Below are 17,607 nucleotides of genomic sequence, written 5' to 3' on the forward strand. Positions count from 1 at the left end.
GAATAATTACATATAACAAATTATTCAGAATTTTGAATGCATTTTAAGAATACTTTTCCCATCAACTGGTCAAAGTGCACAACACCGCTGTATGCTGCGTGAAAGACGCATGCGCACTCCGATGTAAATAAGAGTGGACGAGAAGCACATGGCGGAACATGTGAGAGACGCTCTGGATGAAAGCGCACTTTCACTCTCTGGCAGCAGATGGCGCTAAACTGCATAAATTATAATAATGATAATAATAATAATAATTCATTTAAATGCAGCCGTTACCCCGAAATGCCGTTTCATACAAGAGACGTGAGCGCAACAGTCAAACACGTCCGTGTTTACATAGAAAAAAACTATGGAAAAGCAGCACAAGCCCTAATATATATATATATATATATATATATTAAAAAAATGTTTTTTTTATTTATAGTAGATTTTTCACAATACATTTTTTATTCTTTAGAAATTACAATAATCCACATTACAATGAGATTTTTTTTTTTTTTTACGAAAATTAATTTAAAAAAGTGTAATTAATTGTGATGGAAGATTATCTTTCAAAAAAATAAAATCTGAACAGTCCTTAAAAAGTTTTTATTTTCATAAATGTAATTTGTAATTCTTTTATTGGGGTGAAATATGACCCGGACATTTGTTCGGGAGATTCTCCCTTTGTACTGTTTTACCCGTTATAGCAAAAGGAGTGGAAATGAGGTAAGCAAATCTTATTTATACAAAGACCCTGTATCTCTGAGCCCCTGGGGGTGTTTCTGAAACACACACACACACTCACACACATTTCTTCCTGCCTGTCTCTACCACACATCAGCATGTGCAAATTGAATCTCAGCATCTGAATGAGAAAATTGATCTCTGTAGGAATCTTGGCCCCTGGGTTGATGATCTCCTATTTATAAATGGAAATGGGTCAGCCCTAGTCTGCGAACGGTTAAACCGACGGGCACAGCTCTCTCTGGGGATCCCGCTGATCTGAGCTCAGTTTAACATTAATCCGAACACTGAGAGCTTGCTGTGTGTCCACAGGGTTCCCCTGTCATGAGATCAATGTCAGCTGCATTCAGTATAGTGACCCATCACGGCTCCACCGGAGTGAGCTGATCTGGGGTCAGTGTTAGTAGCCGTTTTCACAGAGGATGTACTGTATCTGTATATGAATGGGCTGCAACCAGACCAGGCTTTTTTCTCTCTGGCCCACATTCCTTTTCTCGTCTGAAGACCATTAAGGATGTTCAGGGGTCATATGGCAGACTTCACAATGTTTCCGGACACACAACTCGCAGCTTTTGCCACAGTCACTCCCCTGCCTCCAGATATTGCAGAGTTTCCTTCAAAAAACTGTCTATGGTTTGTATTCATCTCGGCGTGAGATGGTGTTGCGTTACATCTAACCTAGAGGAAACTACTCCTGGTAGGAGCACAGCTGGACACATTTTTGCACACATTCTTGTTTTTGTTTTTTTTTGTTCTCTTTCTCTCTTCTTTTTTTCTTTCCTCCCTTGCTCTTGTTTAAAATGTGATTTTGTTAACTTGTTGGCGATGGGATTTGAGCAGCCCTTAAGTCCTTAATGAGATTGTCCTGACGCTATTTTCTTCATATGGGTGCTTTTGATTATGATGTAAATGGGTTTTTCTGCTCTATTTCTCGGAATACACTTTGAGCTGTTTGAGCAGTGTTATTAGCCGTGTATCCAATATTTCTCGTCTATCATCACAATGACTCTTCTTCTTTTTGAATGATGGTCATTGTGGCCTTGAATGATTAGGAAAGATTACTCGATGCCTATAGTGAACCATTGAGATTTTGTGTGTGCATGTGGTTGAACTTTAGATTTCCAGTAACGGATCACATTCAACCTCAGTGATTTAGTGGAACACTTAAGTGTGTGGTGTGTTGGGGTACAAAGATATAATTGCCAATCACTGATATTGGTCAAAACAGCTCAGTCTCTCCTGATGGTTTAAAAACAGTCTGTGGTTAGAGCAGATTATAATATCCTGTTAGTTAAAAAATAGCATGCCATCCCATAATGTGGTGTACTTTTGCAGTGAACAACATTTTTTTGGTGTGCAATGACTTTTTTTCAAAATTGCAATTTGCAAGTTTGTGATTTGGGTAGAAGGGATTAAAGAGTCTTTGTGTATCAGAGGTTTCAGTATCATAAATGTGTTAACTGTGAGGTTATGTTAGATGTTTGTTTTGGGAAGTGATCCATCATAAATGATCTCAGCAGTATAGTCCCTATATGAATTATTCATTTGGACCAAGAAAAGGATTTGTTCCACCACAAATGCTCACTCATCATACCCATCTGTTATGTTCAAAAACAAGACTTAAGTGTTTTTCCTGGACATAAAATTTCATAACACGTAACTCCATATTCCATTAAGTAATGTCCTTAATATCAAAAGCCCATCCTAAACATGTCATAATCTTTTCATACCAGTTGAAGCCATCATTTTCTGTTTTTGTGTATGTCTGTGTGAAAGATGTTACATATTTTATGATCATAGGAGGTGATATAACACTGAAGTTGAGTTTTCTCTCTGTAGTCTGTGGAGCAGTCAGATGATGAGCAGGAGGACTCTGTGAAATTCAAGAGGCTTCACAAGCTGGTCAACTCGACTCGACGTGTTCGCAAGAAGCTCATCAAAGTGGATGACAGCAAAAGACATGGCTCACAAGGTAGCTTGAAAAGACTCAAGTTTTTTTTCTTTTTTAGCAAATCTCAAAAATCCATTTCTCATGCTGCACATATGTAGCATTTAAAACAATTAATATTAGTTTTTGGTATTTTATATTTAATTAACATTATCATTCAAAAGTTTGTGGGTCAGTAGAATTTTAAGAAAATAGCATTTTTATTCTTGAAGCATGCATTAAATGGAACATTTCAAATAAATGTTGTTCTTATTAACTTTACCAAAGAATCGCTGTTTCCACAAAACCTGAAAATGATAATAAACATTATTAGTAAGAATAATAGTAAGAAATGTTTTTTGATTGCCAAATCAGCATATTAGAATGATATCTGAAGGATCATATGACATGGGCTGGCATAATGGCTGCTGAAAAATTGTAATAGTTTTTTACTATTAATGTTTTATTGTATTTTTGATCAAATAAATGCACGCTTAGTGAGCATTGACTTTCAAAAAAAAATCTTACTGACGTGAAATCTTTTTTTTTTTTTATATATGTAGTTTTCTGACATGAAATGTATTTGAATGCCATGTAGACAAAATAGAATAGAATTGTACTATCTGCAATTTATCAGTTATTAGCGAGAACATGAAAATAGTTATCAGCTTAATACTATTGGCCAGAATTTGTATATTGTGCATCTCTAATTTTATCTTTAGTTGATATTAATTTTTATCCATACTTTATTCCACTGCTATTAAATAATTCATGAGACAGTATTGCTTGGAATAGATATAGATATTTCAGTTTATAGAAGTTTTTGTTTTGATCTTTCTGTTTCTGCAGATTCGCTCAGTCTGGATGCAGCTCCCTTATATGATGACATAAACGCTCTGTATGCGGAAATCCACAAGAAGCCGGCCCAGTGCACAGACTCTTCTTTGTCCTCTCTTGCCCAAGAGCAGCTCTCTCTGGATGGGGACACGGACAGCCTGACCACCTCGCCCTCCACCAGTAGCCTTGACGCCTGGAAACCTGCTCACAAGTTAGTGAAGACCCCCGGCGCACATCCCCACGGCCTGATCCGCCCTCCGCGGAAGAGTAGTGCTGGATCCGGACTGGGTGTAGTGGGGGGTAGTGGCTCCTCTTTCTCCGAATTGGAGGGTCTGGGAGACGACAATGCTAAAGTCTCCCGCTCGGCTACAGATGGAGAGATGCGGAAGGCCTTGTCATCTCTATCACACGGGGTAAGTACTGACAGTGTCTACGCTTTTTACGGCCTCACTAGGCCCCGCCCAAAGCCGCACCCCCTTCTGGTGTCTTTAGAAGACATTAACAACACCAAACGGCCACCGGTCTCTATGTGGCAGCGCAATAAGCCTGACCCAAACTACGCGTACTCCACCAAGCACCTGCTCTACCAGCGTTCCTGCAACGCTCAGAAAACCATCGCTCCCTCCTCCACCTTGCCCGCTTCCCCTCCCACTCGTGAGCTTCCATTGGCCAGGGAGAAGGGGAAGAGCTGTGGGGGCGGAGTAGTGGGCAGCTGGCTGTTTCCACCGAGGCGTCTGAAGGGAAGGACGGCGGTTAGTGAGCTCAACATCACATACGTGGTGGAACGCAGCCTGTATGGCCACTTGAACTGGACCGGGCTGGTTAGGCCCGTTACGCTGAGCAAAGCAGACAGACGTTGGCTCCTGGAAGACGAAAGAGATGCGAACAGGAAGTGGGCATCCAGCATGGATCGCTGCACCAAGCGCGTGCTCTTACGCATCCAGCAGAAGTCTGTGAGTGTGCCAGAAGAGCAGATCTACAGTGCCCCCTGCTGCACTGGAGGAACAGGCTGCTGCAAAGCTGCAGAAGAGAATTGCAGTAGGGTACAATTTAGAGACAAAGTGCTTGAGTTATATTTCAAGACCAAGTCTGATACTGAAATATGAACTGTGCTGTCATAAAATGCATTTTGTTTCTAAAATCTTCACCCATCTCGGGTAATTATTAAAGCTAGAAATCCCTTAGACTGTCAGTTAGCCACCAGTTCTTCTCATTACTCTAGACTCATGTTACTGCAGTATGGAGTCAAAATTTTATAATCTAAGAAAGGTGTAGAAGAGAAATAGAATGTGACAATACCTCAAGTCCTGAGCTTCTCTCCTTTCATTTCTTGACTTATTCTCTTGTAGTCAGTCATGTGTGTCAGAGCATAATTGAAACTCTCAGTCCTTGAGAGACAGTGGAGAGTGGTAGAAAATAAATAATATGGAGTTCCTTCTGCAGCTTTGTAGAGTCTGTCGTCTGCAGATCCTCGTCGTCATTCATAGTGAATGTGAACATGACCGTGATCTTCATCAGTGAACTATTTCATCCATTTTGGGTTGGAAATTCCTCTTTCAGCCTAGGCATGAATGCTATTTTTTTTTTGTATGTGCTACTCTCTTTTATTGAGATTTTTTTTCTTTTAAAGTGCATGATGTTATTCCATGCAATATGCAACAGCGTCTCGTACTACAACATTTGATCTGTATTCTGTTTATTTTGAACCGTATATCTCTTATTCTGCTGCTTTTGTAGAACTTTTCAACAAAATGTCATAAAATGAAAAGCCAGTTTATTTAAATTTAATGCATCGCTTGTATTTGAGCGATGTAAGATGTTGCCTTAAGTCAGTTCATATTTGTTTTTTATTTCTCACTATTTTTTCAGTACCAATTTTCAGTTCATTCATCAAGGTTTTACAAGAAAGCATTGGTTTATTTACATAATGCTAAACAACTGCTGAAAGATTTTATTTTGAGTTAAATAGGAAATCAGGTCATACCATGAACTATTTCTTTTGGCAGCTCGTCATTTTAAAATGCGTGGTTTCCATTGTAAAGAGCAGCATGAATCATTGAGACTCTTTGTGAATCGTTTTAAATGGCTCTCTCTAAATATATTCATTTGCTCTTGAATTCACAGTAATTGTCTTTTTTCCACACAGAGAACATGTAGCTTTGGAGGATTTGACCTGTCTAATCGTGCCCTCCATGTGGTCAACACGACCGAGCCTAGTGTGAGTACACATGCGCTCTTTCTCTCGCTTCCTCTTGATTTCAGCTCTCATATGCAGCTGCAGTGTTTGTCATCCAATTGTGTTGATCAGCTGGCTTTCAGTGTGCTTAATCGCTCTCTTTCTCCCTCTCTCTCTCTCTGGCATAAGGAGCAGGAGGCTCTGTACAGGGACGCTGTGAAATCTCCCACCACGTCCCGTATCTCTCTAGGAAAGAAAGTCAAGTCTGTGAAAGAGACTATGAGGAAACGCATGTCCAAGAAATATGCCGGGTCTCTCTCTGAACAGGTACACACACAGATGCCCATGTGCTTGCTTTGACCGTGCTGAGTTATGTGCTATATAGCAAGCTTGTTCAGAGGTGAGACCCTGCCTTTACTCAAGAGGGAAGTAGCACATGTGTGCCCCACTTTCTGTGTTTCAAACTAGGGTCAAACATCTCTTAATGTAGCCTAGAGCTTGGTTACAAGTGGCCATACTCCCTGGCAGTGTTGAATACACACCCACTGCCTGTATTCACATGCTGTTGAAAATGTATTTGTCTTAAAATGCTGCCTCTGTAAGCAGCTCACTAGGTTTTAGTTACAACTGAGGCAAGAGTTTACATCTATATGACGTCATCTCTTTTAGCATGTTTAATGTAGATCTCTGGATATGTATGTGTGTTAATCAGTGTTGAGCTCATCTGTGCAAAGAGAACTTTGTGCCAACACCATGTCTCGCTCCCTGTAATCATATTATGTTGGAGTGCCACCTAGTGGCAGTTTAGTGTAATTACTTTGTTAAACTAGAGGATTAATCTCACAGCAGTGCTGCAATCAGCTGTCCTTTTTGTGGGTTTTATATTATATGCATTACCTGCTGTCCATATTATTAATTTTTTCATTTATAAATAATAATATACTTTCAATTCTCTCATTCTCTCAATAATATACTTTCAATTCTCTCATTTTTTCTTTGTATAGTCCAGTCCAGATGGAACGCCCTGTCCTCAGTCTCCTCAGCCAGACACAGACTCTCTAGAGAAGCCCAAACTCAAGGCAGGAGGGTCTGTAGAGAGTCTGCGCAGCTCCCTCAGTGGGCAGAGCTCCATGAGTAAGTGTTTGTGGTGTGTGTGTGTGTGTGTTTGTTTGTGTGCAAGCAGCGCTATTGCTCATATTAGTCTTATCTTAACACTGTGTTAAAGCCAGCATGAAATGGAAATTCACAATATATGCATGTTATTGATCTTATTTTGAACAATTCAGTAATGTATGTGTTTCTTTTTTTAAAATTAGTTTTAGCCTTGAAATTTTTAATCAAAATATAAATAAGTCATCCATTGGAAACTATAGACTACTGTCTGGTGACTTCTCCAATCATTTAGTGCATAAAACCGTCTTTCTTTCAATCGACTGCAAGTTTGCATTCAGATCTGCCTCCATTCCATCCAATCAATAGGCGATGAATAGATGAATCCCTATCCCACTTTTTTTTTTTTCATTGATCTATTTAACTCTGTTATATATTTCACAATATGTATGAAAAGATCTGTCACTACTTCGGTTTCATTGAAACATTGAATGTTTGTGCTACAGACATTAATGGTGCCTTAAATTATGTAGATTTGTTTTTCTGGCAGTCTGATTAATGATTTTTGGCCTGGTGAAATAATCCAGTGCTTTTGTAATGATTGTGTTGGTCCTCTCACAGGTGGACAGACAGTGAGCACCACAGACTCATCGGCCAGCAACAGAGAGAGTGTGAGGAGTGAGGATGGTGATGATGAAGAGCCTCCGTACAGAGGCCCTTTCTGCGGCAGAGCTAGAGTTCACACTGACTTCACACCGAGTCCATATGATACAGACTCACTCAAACTTAAGGTACTGAACACATACAGGAAATTAATCCAACTTAAAATAGTTTTGTGTTTAATACTACTTTAAATTAAAGGAACACTCCACTATTTTTGAAAATAGGCTCATTTTCCAACTCCCCTAGAGTTAAACAGTTGAGTTTTACCATTTTTGAATCCATTCAGCCGATCTCCGGGTCTGGCGGTAGCACTTTTAGCTGTAGCTTAGCATAGATCATTGAATCTGATTAGACCGTTAGCATCTCACTCAAAAATGACCAAAGAGTTTCTATATTTTTCCTATTATTACGCCGGAATGAGAGTATAGTTTCTAGCAATATCGGCCTAGAAAATTGCAACCTTTAATTTTCCGTCGGTCTTAGTACACAATGTAACTGCAGAAGAGTCAAGTTTTAAATAGGAAAAATATCAAAATTCTTTGGTCATTTTTGAGCGAGATGCTAATGGTCTAATCAGATTCAATTATCTATGCTAAGCTAAGCTAAAAGTGCTACCGCCAGACCCGGAGATCGACTGAATGGATTAGAAAACGGTAAAACTCAACTGTTTAACTCTAGGGGAGTTGGAAAATTAGCCTATTTTCAAAAATAGTGGCGTGTTCCTTTAAATTTTAGACCTTTACAACCCACTGTGATTAAACATGAAGGGGTCCAACTTATTACATGGTTACTTAGCAAATAAATAAATATTAATTTGAGTAAAAACCATTTTAATTAGGTGGAAAGGATAATATGAGATATTAAAACTAGCATGGCAATTTATAATTCAGTTAGCAGATTTGAAAATATGTTTTAGATTAGTTTCTGGGTGTTTTCTTTTTTATTTAATAAGAACTTTGAATCTCACTAAATTTCTCTCTTTCTCTTTCAAGAGAGGAGATGTGATTGATATCATCAGTAAGCCGCCCATGGGCACATGGATGGGTCTGCTCAATAACAAGGTGGGCACATTTAAGTTCATCTATGTGGATGTGCTGACTGAAGAAGAGGAGAAGCCTAAACGAGCAGTTCGGAGGAGGAGGAAGGGCAGGCCGCCCAAACCCAACTCAGTCGAGGAGCTTCTGGAGAGAATCAACCTGAAAGTGAGACAGGGACCACACACAGCCATTTTTTTGAGATATGTACATGCTTTGAAATTTGATTGGTTTATCTATAATCATCCAGCATAAATCTGAGTGTGTGGCTCATCTTTAATCTTTACAGACAATGTAAGAACAGGGTGGGGAGAGATGAGAAAATGAACAAGTGGATGCTGGTCTGAAAAGATGGTCAGCTCTTGTTAAAGCAGATTAACTATGAGAAAGTGGGACGAGGTCATTTCCCCATGCCAGTTAAAAGTTTTATTTAAAGACAGAGACATACACACCCTTCAGACCTCCCACGAGCTCCTGCATTATTATATCTCTAAATAACATCACATTACAGACCTTACGCTTCAAACAATAGACACCAAGGATGCATTTTAAGCCTCATTGTGTTGTTTTAGTGTGTTAATGGACTATAATGATAGCTGGCCGTCACAAAAGAGTTTGAAGTCTGGAAACATTCCCACACATAAATCCCACTATAGATGAACTTCCAGGGTGGAGTGGGGTATTTTTAGCTACATAGTGCTTCTGCTCTACTGGGTGTGTAATCTGTGAATGTATGTGTATGTATTTTAGGAGCACATGCCTACATTCCTGTTTAACGGGTATGAGGACCTGGACACATTTAAGCTACTAGAGGAAGAAGATCTGGATGAGCTCAACATCAAAGATCCTCAACACCGTGCCGTACTGATGACCGCTGTAGAACTACTGCAGGATTACGACAGTAAGTACACACATATGCTAAATACACTATGTACTAAATGTGTCTTTATACATTTATCACGTTTATAAAAGAATATTTAAGTGTATGCATTTCCTAACTTTGTGTGTGTGTGTTTTCTAGGCAGCAGTGATCCGGAGCGCAGCGCCCTCTCTGGCTCTCAGGAGAAACTCCTCTGTGAGGGGCGTGGCCTCATGGCCGACTCCCCACGGGACTCTGGTTGCTACGAAAGCAATGAAAACCTAGAGAATGGTAATCAGGCGCTTGTCTAGCATCTCCATACCAACAGCATCACCATGTCCAGCCTAGTGTAGCAACACCATGACACCATCCTCTCACCTCTGGGCCACGCCTCTCTCTCTGCCATGACTCCGTGTCCTAACAGCCAATGAGAACCTGTCATCACATCTGGATTTAACCCAAGCCTGTCTGTCTGTCACATCTGCTGTGCCCTGTTCTCTATCTGCTTCTCTGCTTCTAGAGACGCTCTGTCATCATTCCTTTAACTCTCTTATCCAGCCTCCCCAGACTCCTACTCCTGTTTTCTTCCATTCTGTTAGAAATCCAAAATCCAAAAACCGCAGCAAGTCTTGCTAACTGATCAGATTAGAATCCATCCGCTGCCTCAGAAAAATCTAAAGAGAGACAGACAGAATCTCAGAGAAACAAATACAAGGCTTGTGCTCACAGCAGGACTTAAACAGGACGATTTTGAGAATGTTCTCCAGGCAAAACCAACGCAGATTCATTTCAGACTCAATTTAAAGTCTCTCCTCCTCTCTCCTTTTGCCATTTCAAGAAATATCACTCCATATTTGTGTGGCGTTTGTTGTGGTCATATTGCACAAGTTCTTATGTGCCTAAAAAAGAAAAGACTTTATAAATACAAAATGTAGTGGATGAATCGCATACGTTTGGAAGGTGATATTTTACGTAGATTGTGTAAAAGTAGGAGCTACTGTTTTTAAAGGATTTTATTCAAGAGAAAGTATCGTATCTCATTCTCTATTTCCAAAGAAATTGAGTGTTTAAGGTTTTCACTCTTCTGTTGTCTTCTTAACCTCCTACTGGCATCTTATAACACTGACTGATCCCTCCTCCTGTTGTGTATGTCAGTGTATGAGTCTCTCTCTGTGTGTGTGTGTGTGTGTGTGTGTGTGTGTTTGTGTGTGTGGAGTATGATTGTTTAGGATGGATCAGAAATATGTGCAATCTGCCAAATTGGAAAATAAATCCATTCTGTGATCTCTAGCATTCTGATCTGCTTGCTTTTTTCATCTGTTTTCATCTCTTGATATTATTTTATCTGTGCCGATTACATTTCCACTCATTTCTTGTAAGAGCAGCGGTACAGAGCTTATTATATTCACTATTAAAGCATGCACTGCTTTGTCACCATTAGAGTTTGAGTCATTGATTCTGTTAAAGTATATTTGATGGCCCAGGAAAAATACTTTAAATGCATCCTTGAATGCTTCTTTCTTTCATTTCCAGATCATTGCATCATTTCTCAACCATGTCATTGTCATTTATGATCTTCATTTATCTTAAGGTTCCTGCATATAAATACTCATTTATCATTTTATTTATTAACTGTTTTTATAATATTAAAAGCATTGTGCCTCTGTTAATCTTAAATAGTTTGACTGTTACTAACTCTATGCTCAGCATATTAAGTATATTTGATGTGGAAAATTGGCAGAAAATTATGCTTTCTAAATAAATATAATCTGGACTTGTGGTTTTCTTCACTTAATGTCTTAACACTCACACTTAACACTCACCCAACCAACTAACCCTTAAGTAATCCCTAAAAATTCACTACAACTAATGAACATATCTGTAACTGAAATATGTAATGAACTGTGCCTCTGGGTACCTGCTAAACAACGTAACCATTAACCCGTTCAGCAACATACTTTTTCATACCTTTAGTTACGTTACAGATACTCATTCTGTTTTGCATGGTAAAAAAAAAAATGAAAATGGCATCTTTTACTCACCTTCATGTTGTTCCAGATCTGTATGACTAACTAACTGCAGACTGAGACATTGCACAGTTTTGAAACAACATGTCAAGTCATTTTAACCAACATTAACTCAGGCTGATAATACTTGCCTAAAACAACATGCTAAATTATTTAGGATAAAAATGTGCAATGTAGTAGTACCCTCAAATGTACACTTTTGTTCCTTTTGTAACCCTGAAGGGTGTATTTTAGTACATAGTTGCTGATGCTCTATATACCCTTAAGGTAGTAATATCCACCCTTTAGGGGTAGATAAAACACCTTTGAGGATACTGCCCTGGTGACAAGCTGTTGTACACCTAAAGGTGCAAATGTTTGCAATTTATTTTCTGACAGCTTTCATCACATTCGTTCAGATTGTAGTACATATATTTCAACACTTACACGATGCATGAATCACACCAATAACGGTGCATATCATGCATGCATGCATCAGTAATAAAGTTGAAGAGCTGCACTCATGTGTGAAACCAAATTGATGCAGTACTAGCTCTTACTGATCATCAGGGACAGTCATTTCACGACATCAGAGTTATTCTTAGGAACTAAAAAAAAAACAAGGAACCATCTGAAGCCTTCGAGGAAGGAATTATATGTGATTGATAAATTTATGTGAAGGCACGGCTCTCTGTTTCAGGTAAGAGCCGCAAGGCGTCGCGCCACAGCCATGGTTCATCTGGATTTGATTGTGGGGGTGTAAAGTCTCCACTTCCCATGACTCACTCCACTGAAGCTCTTCAGCAGCAGGCCAAGAAGGAACGCAAGTTCCCGAAGAACTTTCTGCCCCGGCCCATAAAGGGCTTCAGTCTGCGAAGCCTCGGCCTCAAGAAGGGGTCCAAAGCAGGACAGACCTCCCACATACCGGTCAGCCGAAGCTGTGAGGAGTTGGACGGTACCCAAGAGACCCCCGAGTCTTGGAAGCGCTCGCATTCTCTGGGGGATATACACTGGGAGCAGGCCTTCGATCAGAGGAAGGACCAGAGTGGCAGTGAGGATAAAGGCAGGCCAGAGAGCAACAAAAAAGAAACAAAGGTCGATCCTGTAGAATCAAAACTGGACCAGAGTGGCGATAAGGCTGGAAGAGAGACGGGCTCACTGCAGAGACCTATGGTTCCCACACAGCTTTCTCTCAGCCCGGTCGGTCCATTGCCTGCTGCTCAGACCTCAAACCGCCAACCGGTTTCTGCCCCAACTAGCCCCGCTCCACGGATTCACCCTAAAAAGCCACCTGTCCCACCTCCTGTGCCTGTTAAAAAGTCCAAAGAACGTCTGCCGAATGGTCTGCGCCATCCTTCACTAGTGCTGTCTGGTTCGGTGCCAAATACGCCAACCCTACCCCCAAAACCCATTTACACCCCAACCACTCCCTCCGCGAGTTCCCCGTCAACCCCATTATCACCAGGTGAATCTGCGGCAGCTCTGAATCCACCCTGGCTGTCTGACCTACCTGAATCAGCATGTCCTCAGATCCACGGAGCTAAAGTTGCCCTCAGCAGGAAGATCTCCCATGCCAAAATGACTGACCTGGAGACTCTGCTGGAGGACAGGATGCGCTTGGAAGGCATTGACCTCACCGAAGAGCCGTACTCTGATAAAGTAAGTCATGATTTCACTTCACTTCTGCTGTTGCCAACCACAATTTTCAGGTAGTAGTAGAGTGCATAGCACTCACAAAATAAACTCCTTTCAGAACTTTTTGGAATCATTAAATGCAAATGTTACACCGTATGGCAGAGTTATTCAAATCTGGCCCTGCAGAGTTTAGCTCAAAGTCTGATCAAGCAAAACTTCCTGTAATTTTCTAGTAACTCTGAAGACCTTGATTAGCTTGCTCAGGTGTTTTTGACTGTGGTTGGAGCTCAACTCTTCAGGGCAGTGAAGAACTTTTTAGGGATTTGAGGAGCCCTTCATTATAGCCTAATAATGGACTTCATGTTCATGTGACCTCAAGTTTGCATGAATTGCATCATATGGTAAAAATGGCAGCACTATAGTAGTTATAAAAAGGTTAGCAGACTAAACAAAAGCACAATGATTACCAGTAGGGGGCTTGACTCAACCATGCCACTGTCCCTGGAAAGTCATGGCTGGGAGTATTTTTTCCTTCCATTTACTGCTGGAAGTTCTTTTGAAAGTGTCAAGAGAAATGGAAAGAAACATACATTTCAATCAGTGCTCATCCAAACACTAATTTCCACTCATCAGTTTCCATATAAGAAGATGTTCCTATAGTACCTATGCAGTAGGTTTCTGTCGGAGTCTCCTTCTTTTCTTCGGCTATTTTTAATTGCTAAATGCACAAACATAACTATTGCTGCATATCCTGTATCCTTAAAAAGTCCTTTCGGTCATGGCAAAGTGGAAGGATTGGAGGACTCGCTTGTTGTGTAATTTATAAGCAGAGCATCTTGAGTCTGGTATATCTTCTTGAGTCCTCGGTGTGTAATGTCCACGTTCATCAACAAACCAAATCTGATTCCAAATCACTTCTTTGAGAGTATCCAACAAAAAAAAAAGGTGAATAAGAGGAGAAAAATGTCCCCTCTTTAATATGAAAACACTGGAACAGTTTGTGGTTTCAGACTGCCTGGAGTTTTAGTGCTTTTTATTGGCGGCCAATCCTATTATGCCTGGACCCACAGCCTATGGGATGTACCCCAAATTGGGCACAAGAAATTGTTTGAATCTCTTTGAGTAGATTTTGAATGAATCTCTCAGTTAACAAGATGTTTGCAAGTTAAAGCTAATGTGTGCGTGCAATATAAATTAAATACTTTTTCCTCTCGCAGCTTGTTTGCTGTTCATTGTTTGATTTCCCTGAGGAGTGTAAACACTGTGGCTCTGTGGCGCTATCAAAACATTGCTCTGCTTGTGTGAGCTTTGTACTTGGATTGTTGATTGTTTCACAAAGATGGCCGAGTATTGAGCTAACTACAATAAAAAACTGCTTGGTGTGCAATATTATGATGCCACATTGCCTGTTTTAGACAAGATGGCCATTTGGTGTGCAAACAAAGACGGGCTGAAAATGATTAAACTGGATCTTTGTTACGCCACACAGGGTGATGTTAGCATTAGAGCTCTGAATCTCACACTAAACAAACAATTTAGCCTTACTCGCCTTGTAATGCTATAATTGGCACATAAAGTTTGCTTGTTTGTGAGTTAAACTCCGTTTCCAAGTGTGCTTGGTCTCCACCAACCGTAAAATCAATTAAAAAGCCACATGAAATAAACTTTATGATCTGATAATTTCTGTTGTTATTCGGAGTCCACAGTCTGAGGCGAATGTTGCGCCGCTCACATTAGCTGGGCACTAATCACGGCGTAGCTTGAAACAAAACAATAGCAAGGAAAATTCTCCTCATATTTTTTATATTTTGATGACTGAATTTGTGCGTCTCTTAAGGGCCATACAGGGTTGTAAGGTTGTTAGAGATGTTTTCCAATCGCTTAAATGAGGTGGTGAACTTCACTAGATCTTGTTTTCCTGGCTAATCTTTCCTTTTCTCTCTGTGTTTCTCAGCACGGCCGCTGTGGTATTCCTCAGCTCTTAGTACAGAGGTACTCAGAGGACGTTCAGCAGCCAGTGAAGGACGTGGCGTCCAGTCTGGATCAGATCAGAGTTAAACAACTCCGCAAGGAGCACCGCATGGCTGTGAGTTACTTAAGCAGATTCCATTATTTGATTTAGCACATGCATGTGAGTCAAATTAGATCATAATACTCTTATTTACTTTCCTGCATTAGCACTGAGATTTAGCCCTTGTGTTTTCCTTTTCTCCACAGATTCCCTCAGGAGGTCTGACTGACATGTATCGGAAGCCAGTGTCTCCTGTTCACATGAGCTCTGTGTCTGATTGGCTCGTGTCGATTGGAATGCCCATGTATTCTGCCCCTCTATTGGATGCAGGCTTTGGCACGCTGGATCATGTGTCGTCCTTAAACCAGGCGAAAGCGAGGGAAGCGGGCTTGAAGGAGGACCATCACATACGTATTCTTCTCAGTGAAGCCCAACTTGTCACAGCCAGCAGCTCAGGACAGTCATAATACTAACATGTGCTGTTATGAACTTGACTAAATGGATCAAATTTTGCTGGTATAGGGACAGACCTGCACAACAGCTGCTGAATTTCCTCCCACCTTTCTGTCTTATAATAGCCTTTTGGCATTTTCAGAAATGACTGATCTGGCTTCCAAGGACTGTTATTGTGGGCCTATCAACAGATGTTTCCATAGAAACATCTAGTTTTGGCCTGAAACATCTGCCTGTTGAAAGAAAGCACACTTTTTTTCCCTGAGAATTTATGCTTTTGTATAAATTTGAAGACTGTTCTGAACCCCTTTTTCAGGAAGTTTGAGATTTATTTAGAAAAAAAAACTGTAAAGGAAACGTTTTTAGTGCTTATTGAAGCACATTGAGTATCAAGAGTATGTCACCTGGCCAAAGCAATGTCATTTCATGCAGGTTTGTTAATATAATATACTTTATCTCTCAAAGCATACAGTATGTATATGAAAAGATGTGTACTCTTGGGTGAGTCATTCCCAAAAGCATGATGTTGCCATATGGGGATATTCAGAGCAATGCACATTTTGATTTTAGGCCAATAGTTGGTCACGGTTTTAGCAAATATGTTCTATGTTTGTAAAAAAAAAAAAAAAAACGGTTTCATTTGTTTCTTTCTTCAAGGTAACTTTTTAGCATCACTCCTTATAATCTGCTTAATATAATACTGTATATTCACAGCACATTTAATCTTCCCAGTCTTCTAAACACGCAATATTCAACACGCATCACTTACTCGGCTGTTGCGGCATATCAAAGTTTATTACTGTATCAGCTGTATCAATTTATGTTGCCTGTTATCTTGAAAATGATACTCCTGCATATCGTGTACCTCTTATCATACTCGGTTCTGATGCCAGTGATGCATCACACAGCTGTAATATGCTTGCTGGAGTGAAAAGTGTACAGGTGCTCATTTTTGTTTTATTTTCTTTTTCTTTTGTCCCAGATTGCCTTGCACTTTGACTAGGGTGTTGAAGACATTTTGAATCGTAAAAAAAGCCTTGAGCTCTTGAAAGCACACAGTCTTAGCCTTAAAATACAAGAAAATCTCATCAAAACTGATAGTGAGTGACTAACTTAGAGGAGTGTTCTGACACTAGTTACATTTGCAGACTGGTGCTTTACCCAGGAGTTAAAAGTGTTCAAAATTGGGAAGAAGAAATATCCAATGAAGCATTATTTCTTTTTGTCATTTAGAACACAATGACTGTTATGGACTTAAATTTGCTTACACATCTGGTGATTCTCTCACAGATGTGTGTAAAGGCAGACAGCATCTGGTTCCTAAATGAAACATTAGCTGATGTCTGTTACGTCACTTAGGCATTAGCATGACGTCATCACTGCTCACAGATTTAAAGCATTACATCACTCCAAATTAAGCACAATGGAGCAAGTTTCTCCCACAGTCACTCTCAGGCTGTTTTTGATTGAGCAACTGAGGTCAAAACTCAACTCCTTTCAGTAGGCATAGTTGCTTCTGCAAATCCTTTGGTTTTCCATTTACAAAAAGACACCAGCCATGCTTCCCTAAGGCCTTGCGGTTTTAGGAAATGGTGTTTTTGAAAGCTTGCTTTAGAACTGTATTTCTCCCTCATGCCATTCACTCTTTTGTATCTAACGCAGCACAATTTATAGGCAGGAATGCTCAAGGTTTTAATGAACATTTTAAGCAGTAGAGAATCGATAAATTCCCTTTGTATCAGAATGGATGCCTTCAAATTGCCATCAGTTGAGTGCTTTGATAACAATGAGGCTTTTTATGTGATTATAAAATCGAAAATATATTTCATGAAATGTTACTGTAAAAATGCACTTTATTAAAGAATGCAAGTTGTTTTTTATTCCATTGTGGAGAAAATGAGATGACAAATTGACACATTTACAGTTTTTTTAAAGGAGTTTGTTTTCAGGTCAGATGTTGATGGTTGAGGTGAGCTGTTTAAATATCAAATCTCTGTTAAAAAAAAGAATTATAATCACTTGTTAATTAATTACAGAACTAACCATGACCAGTTAATTATTTCAACTTAAATGATATAAAACTGGGTCTTAATTACATATATGAAATTATTAACTGAGGTTGCACATTCTGTATAAGTAATTGATATTTAAATAACTTATTTTTGCTTTT

General features: G+C 39.8%; 1 protein-coding gene across 5 annotated transcripts in view; it reads left to right on the top strand.

Moving 5' to 3' along the window:
- Positions 1-16,153, top strand: part of LOC107693212 (SAM and SH3 domain-containing protein 1-like) — a 52,238-nt gene extending 36,085 nt beyond the window's left edge. For 3 of the 5 annotated variants that reach the window (XM_016492498.1, XM_016492503.1, XM_016492502.1), the window contains 12 exons: positions 2,566-2,698; positions 3,503-3,903; positions 5,637-5,708; positions 5,856-5,993; positions 6,671-6,800; positions 7,398-7,567; positions 8,432-8,641; positions 9,224-9,374; positions 9,495-9,623; positions 12,039-12,997; positions 14,928-15,059; positions 15,191-16,153. In XM_016492498.1, the coding sequence (XP_016347984.1) occupies positions 2,566-2,698; positions 3,503-3,903; positions 5,637-5,708; positions 5,856-5,993; positions 6,671-6,800; positions 7,398-7,567; positions 8,432-8,641; positions 9,224-9,374; positions 9,495-9,623; positions 12,039-12,997; positions 14,928-15,059; positions 15,191-15,451 (2,886 nt within the window). In that variant the 3' untranslated portion in view covers positions 15,452-16,153. The remainder of the gene's footprint in view (positions 1-2,565; positions 2,699-3,502; positions 3,904-5,636; positions 5,709-5,855; positions 5,994-6,670; positions 6,801-7,397; positions 7,568-8,431; positions 8,642-9,223; positions 9,375-9,494; positions 9,624-12,038; positions 12,998-14,927; positions 15,060-15,190) is intronic. The other 2 variants (XM_016492501.1, XM_016492500.1) reach the window with 2 other exon arrangements.
- Positions 16,154-17,607: the final 1,454 nt, after the last annotated feature.

The sequence above is a fragment of the Sinocyclocheilus anshuiensis genome, unplaced genomic scaffold, assembly GCF_001515605.1.
Source record: "Sinocyclocheilus anshuiensis isolate Anshui unplaced genomic scaffold, SAMN03320099.WGS_v1.1 scaffold810, whole genome shotgun sequence".
NCBI classification, from domain to species: domain Eukaryota; kingdom Metazoa; phylum Chordata; class Actinopteri; order Cypriniformes; family Cyprinidae; genus Sinocyclocheilus; species Sinocyclocheilus anshuiensis.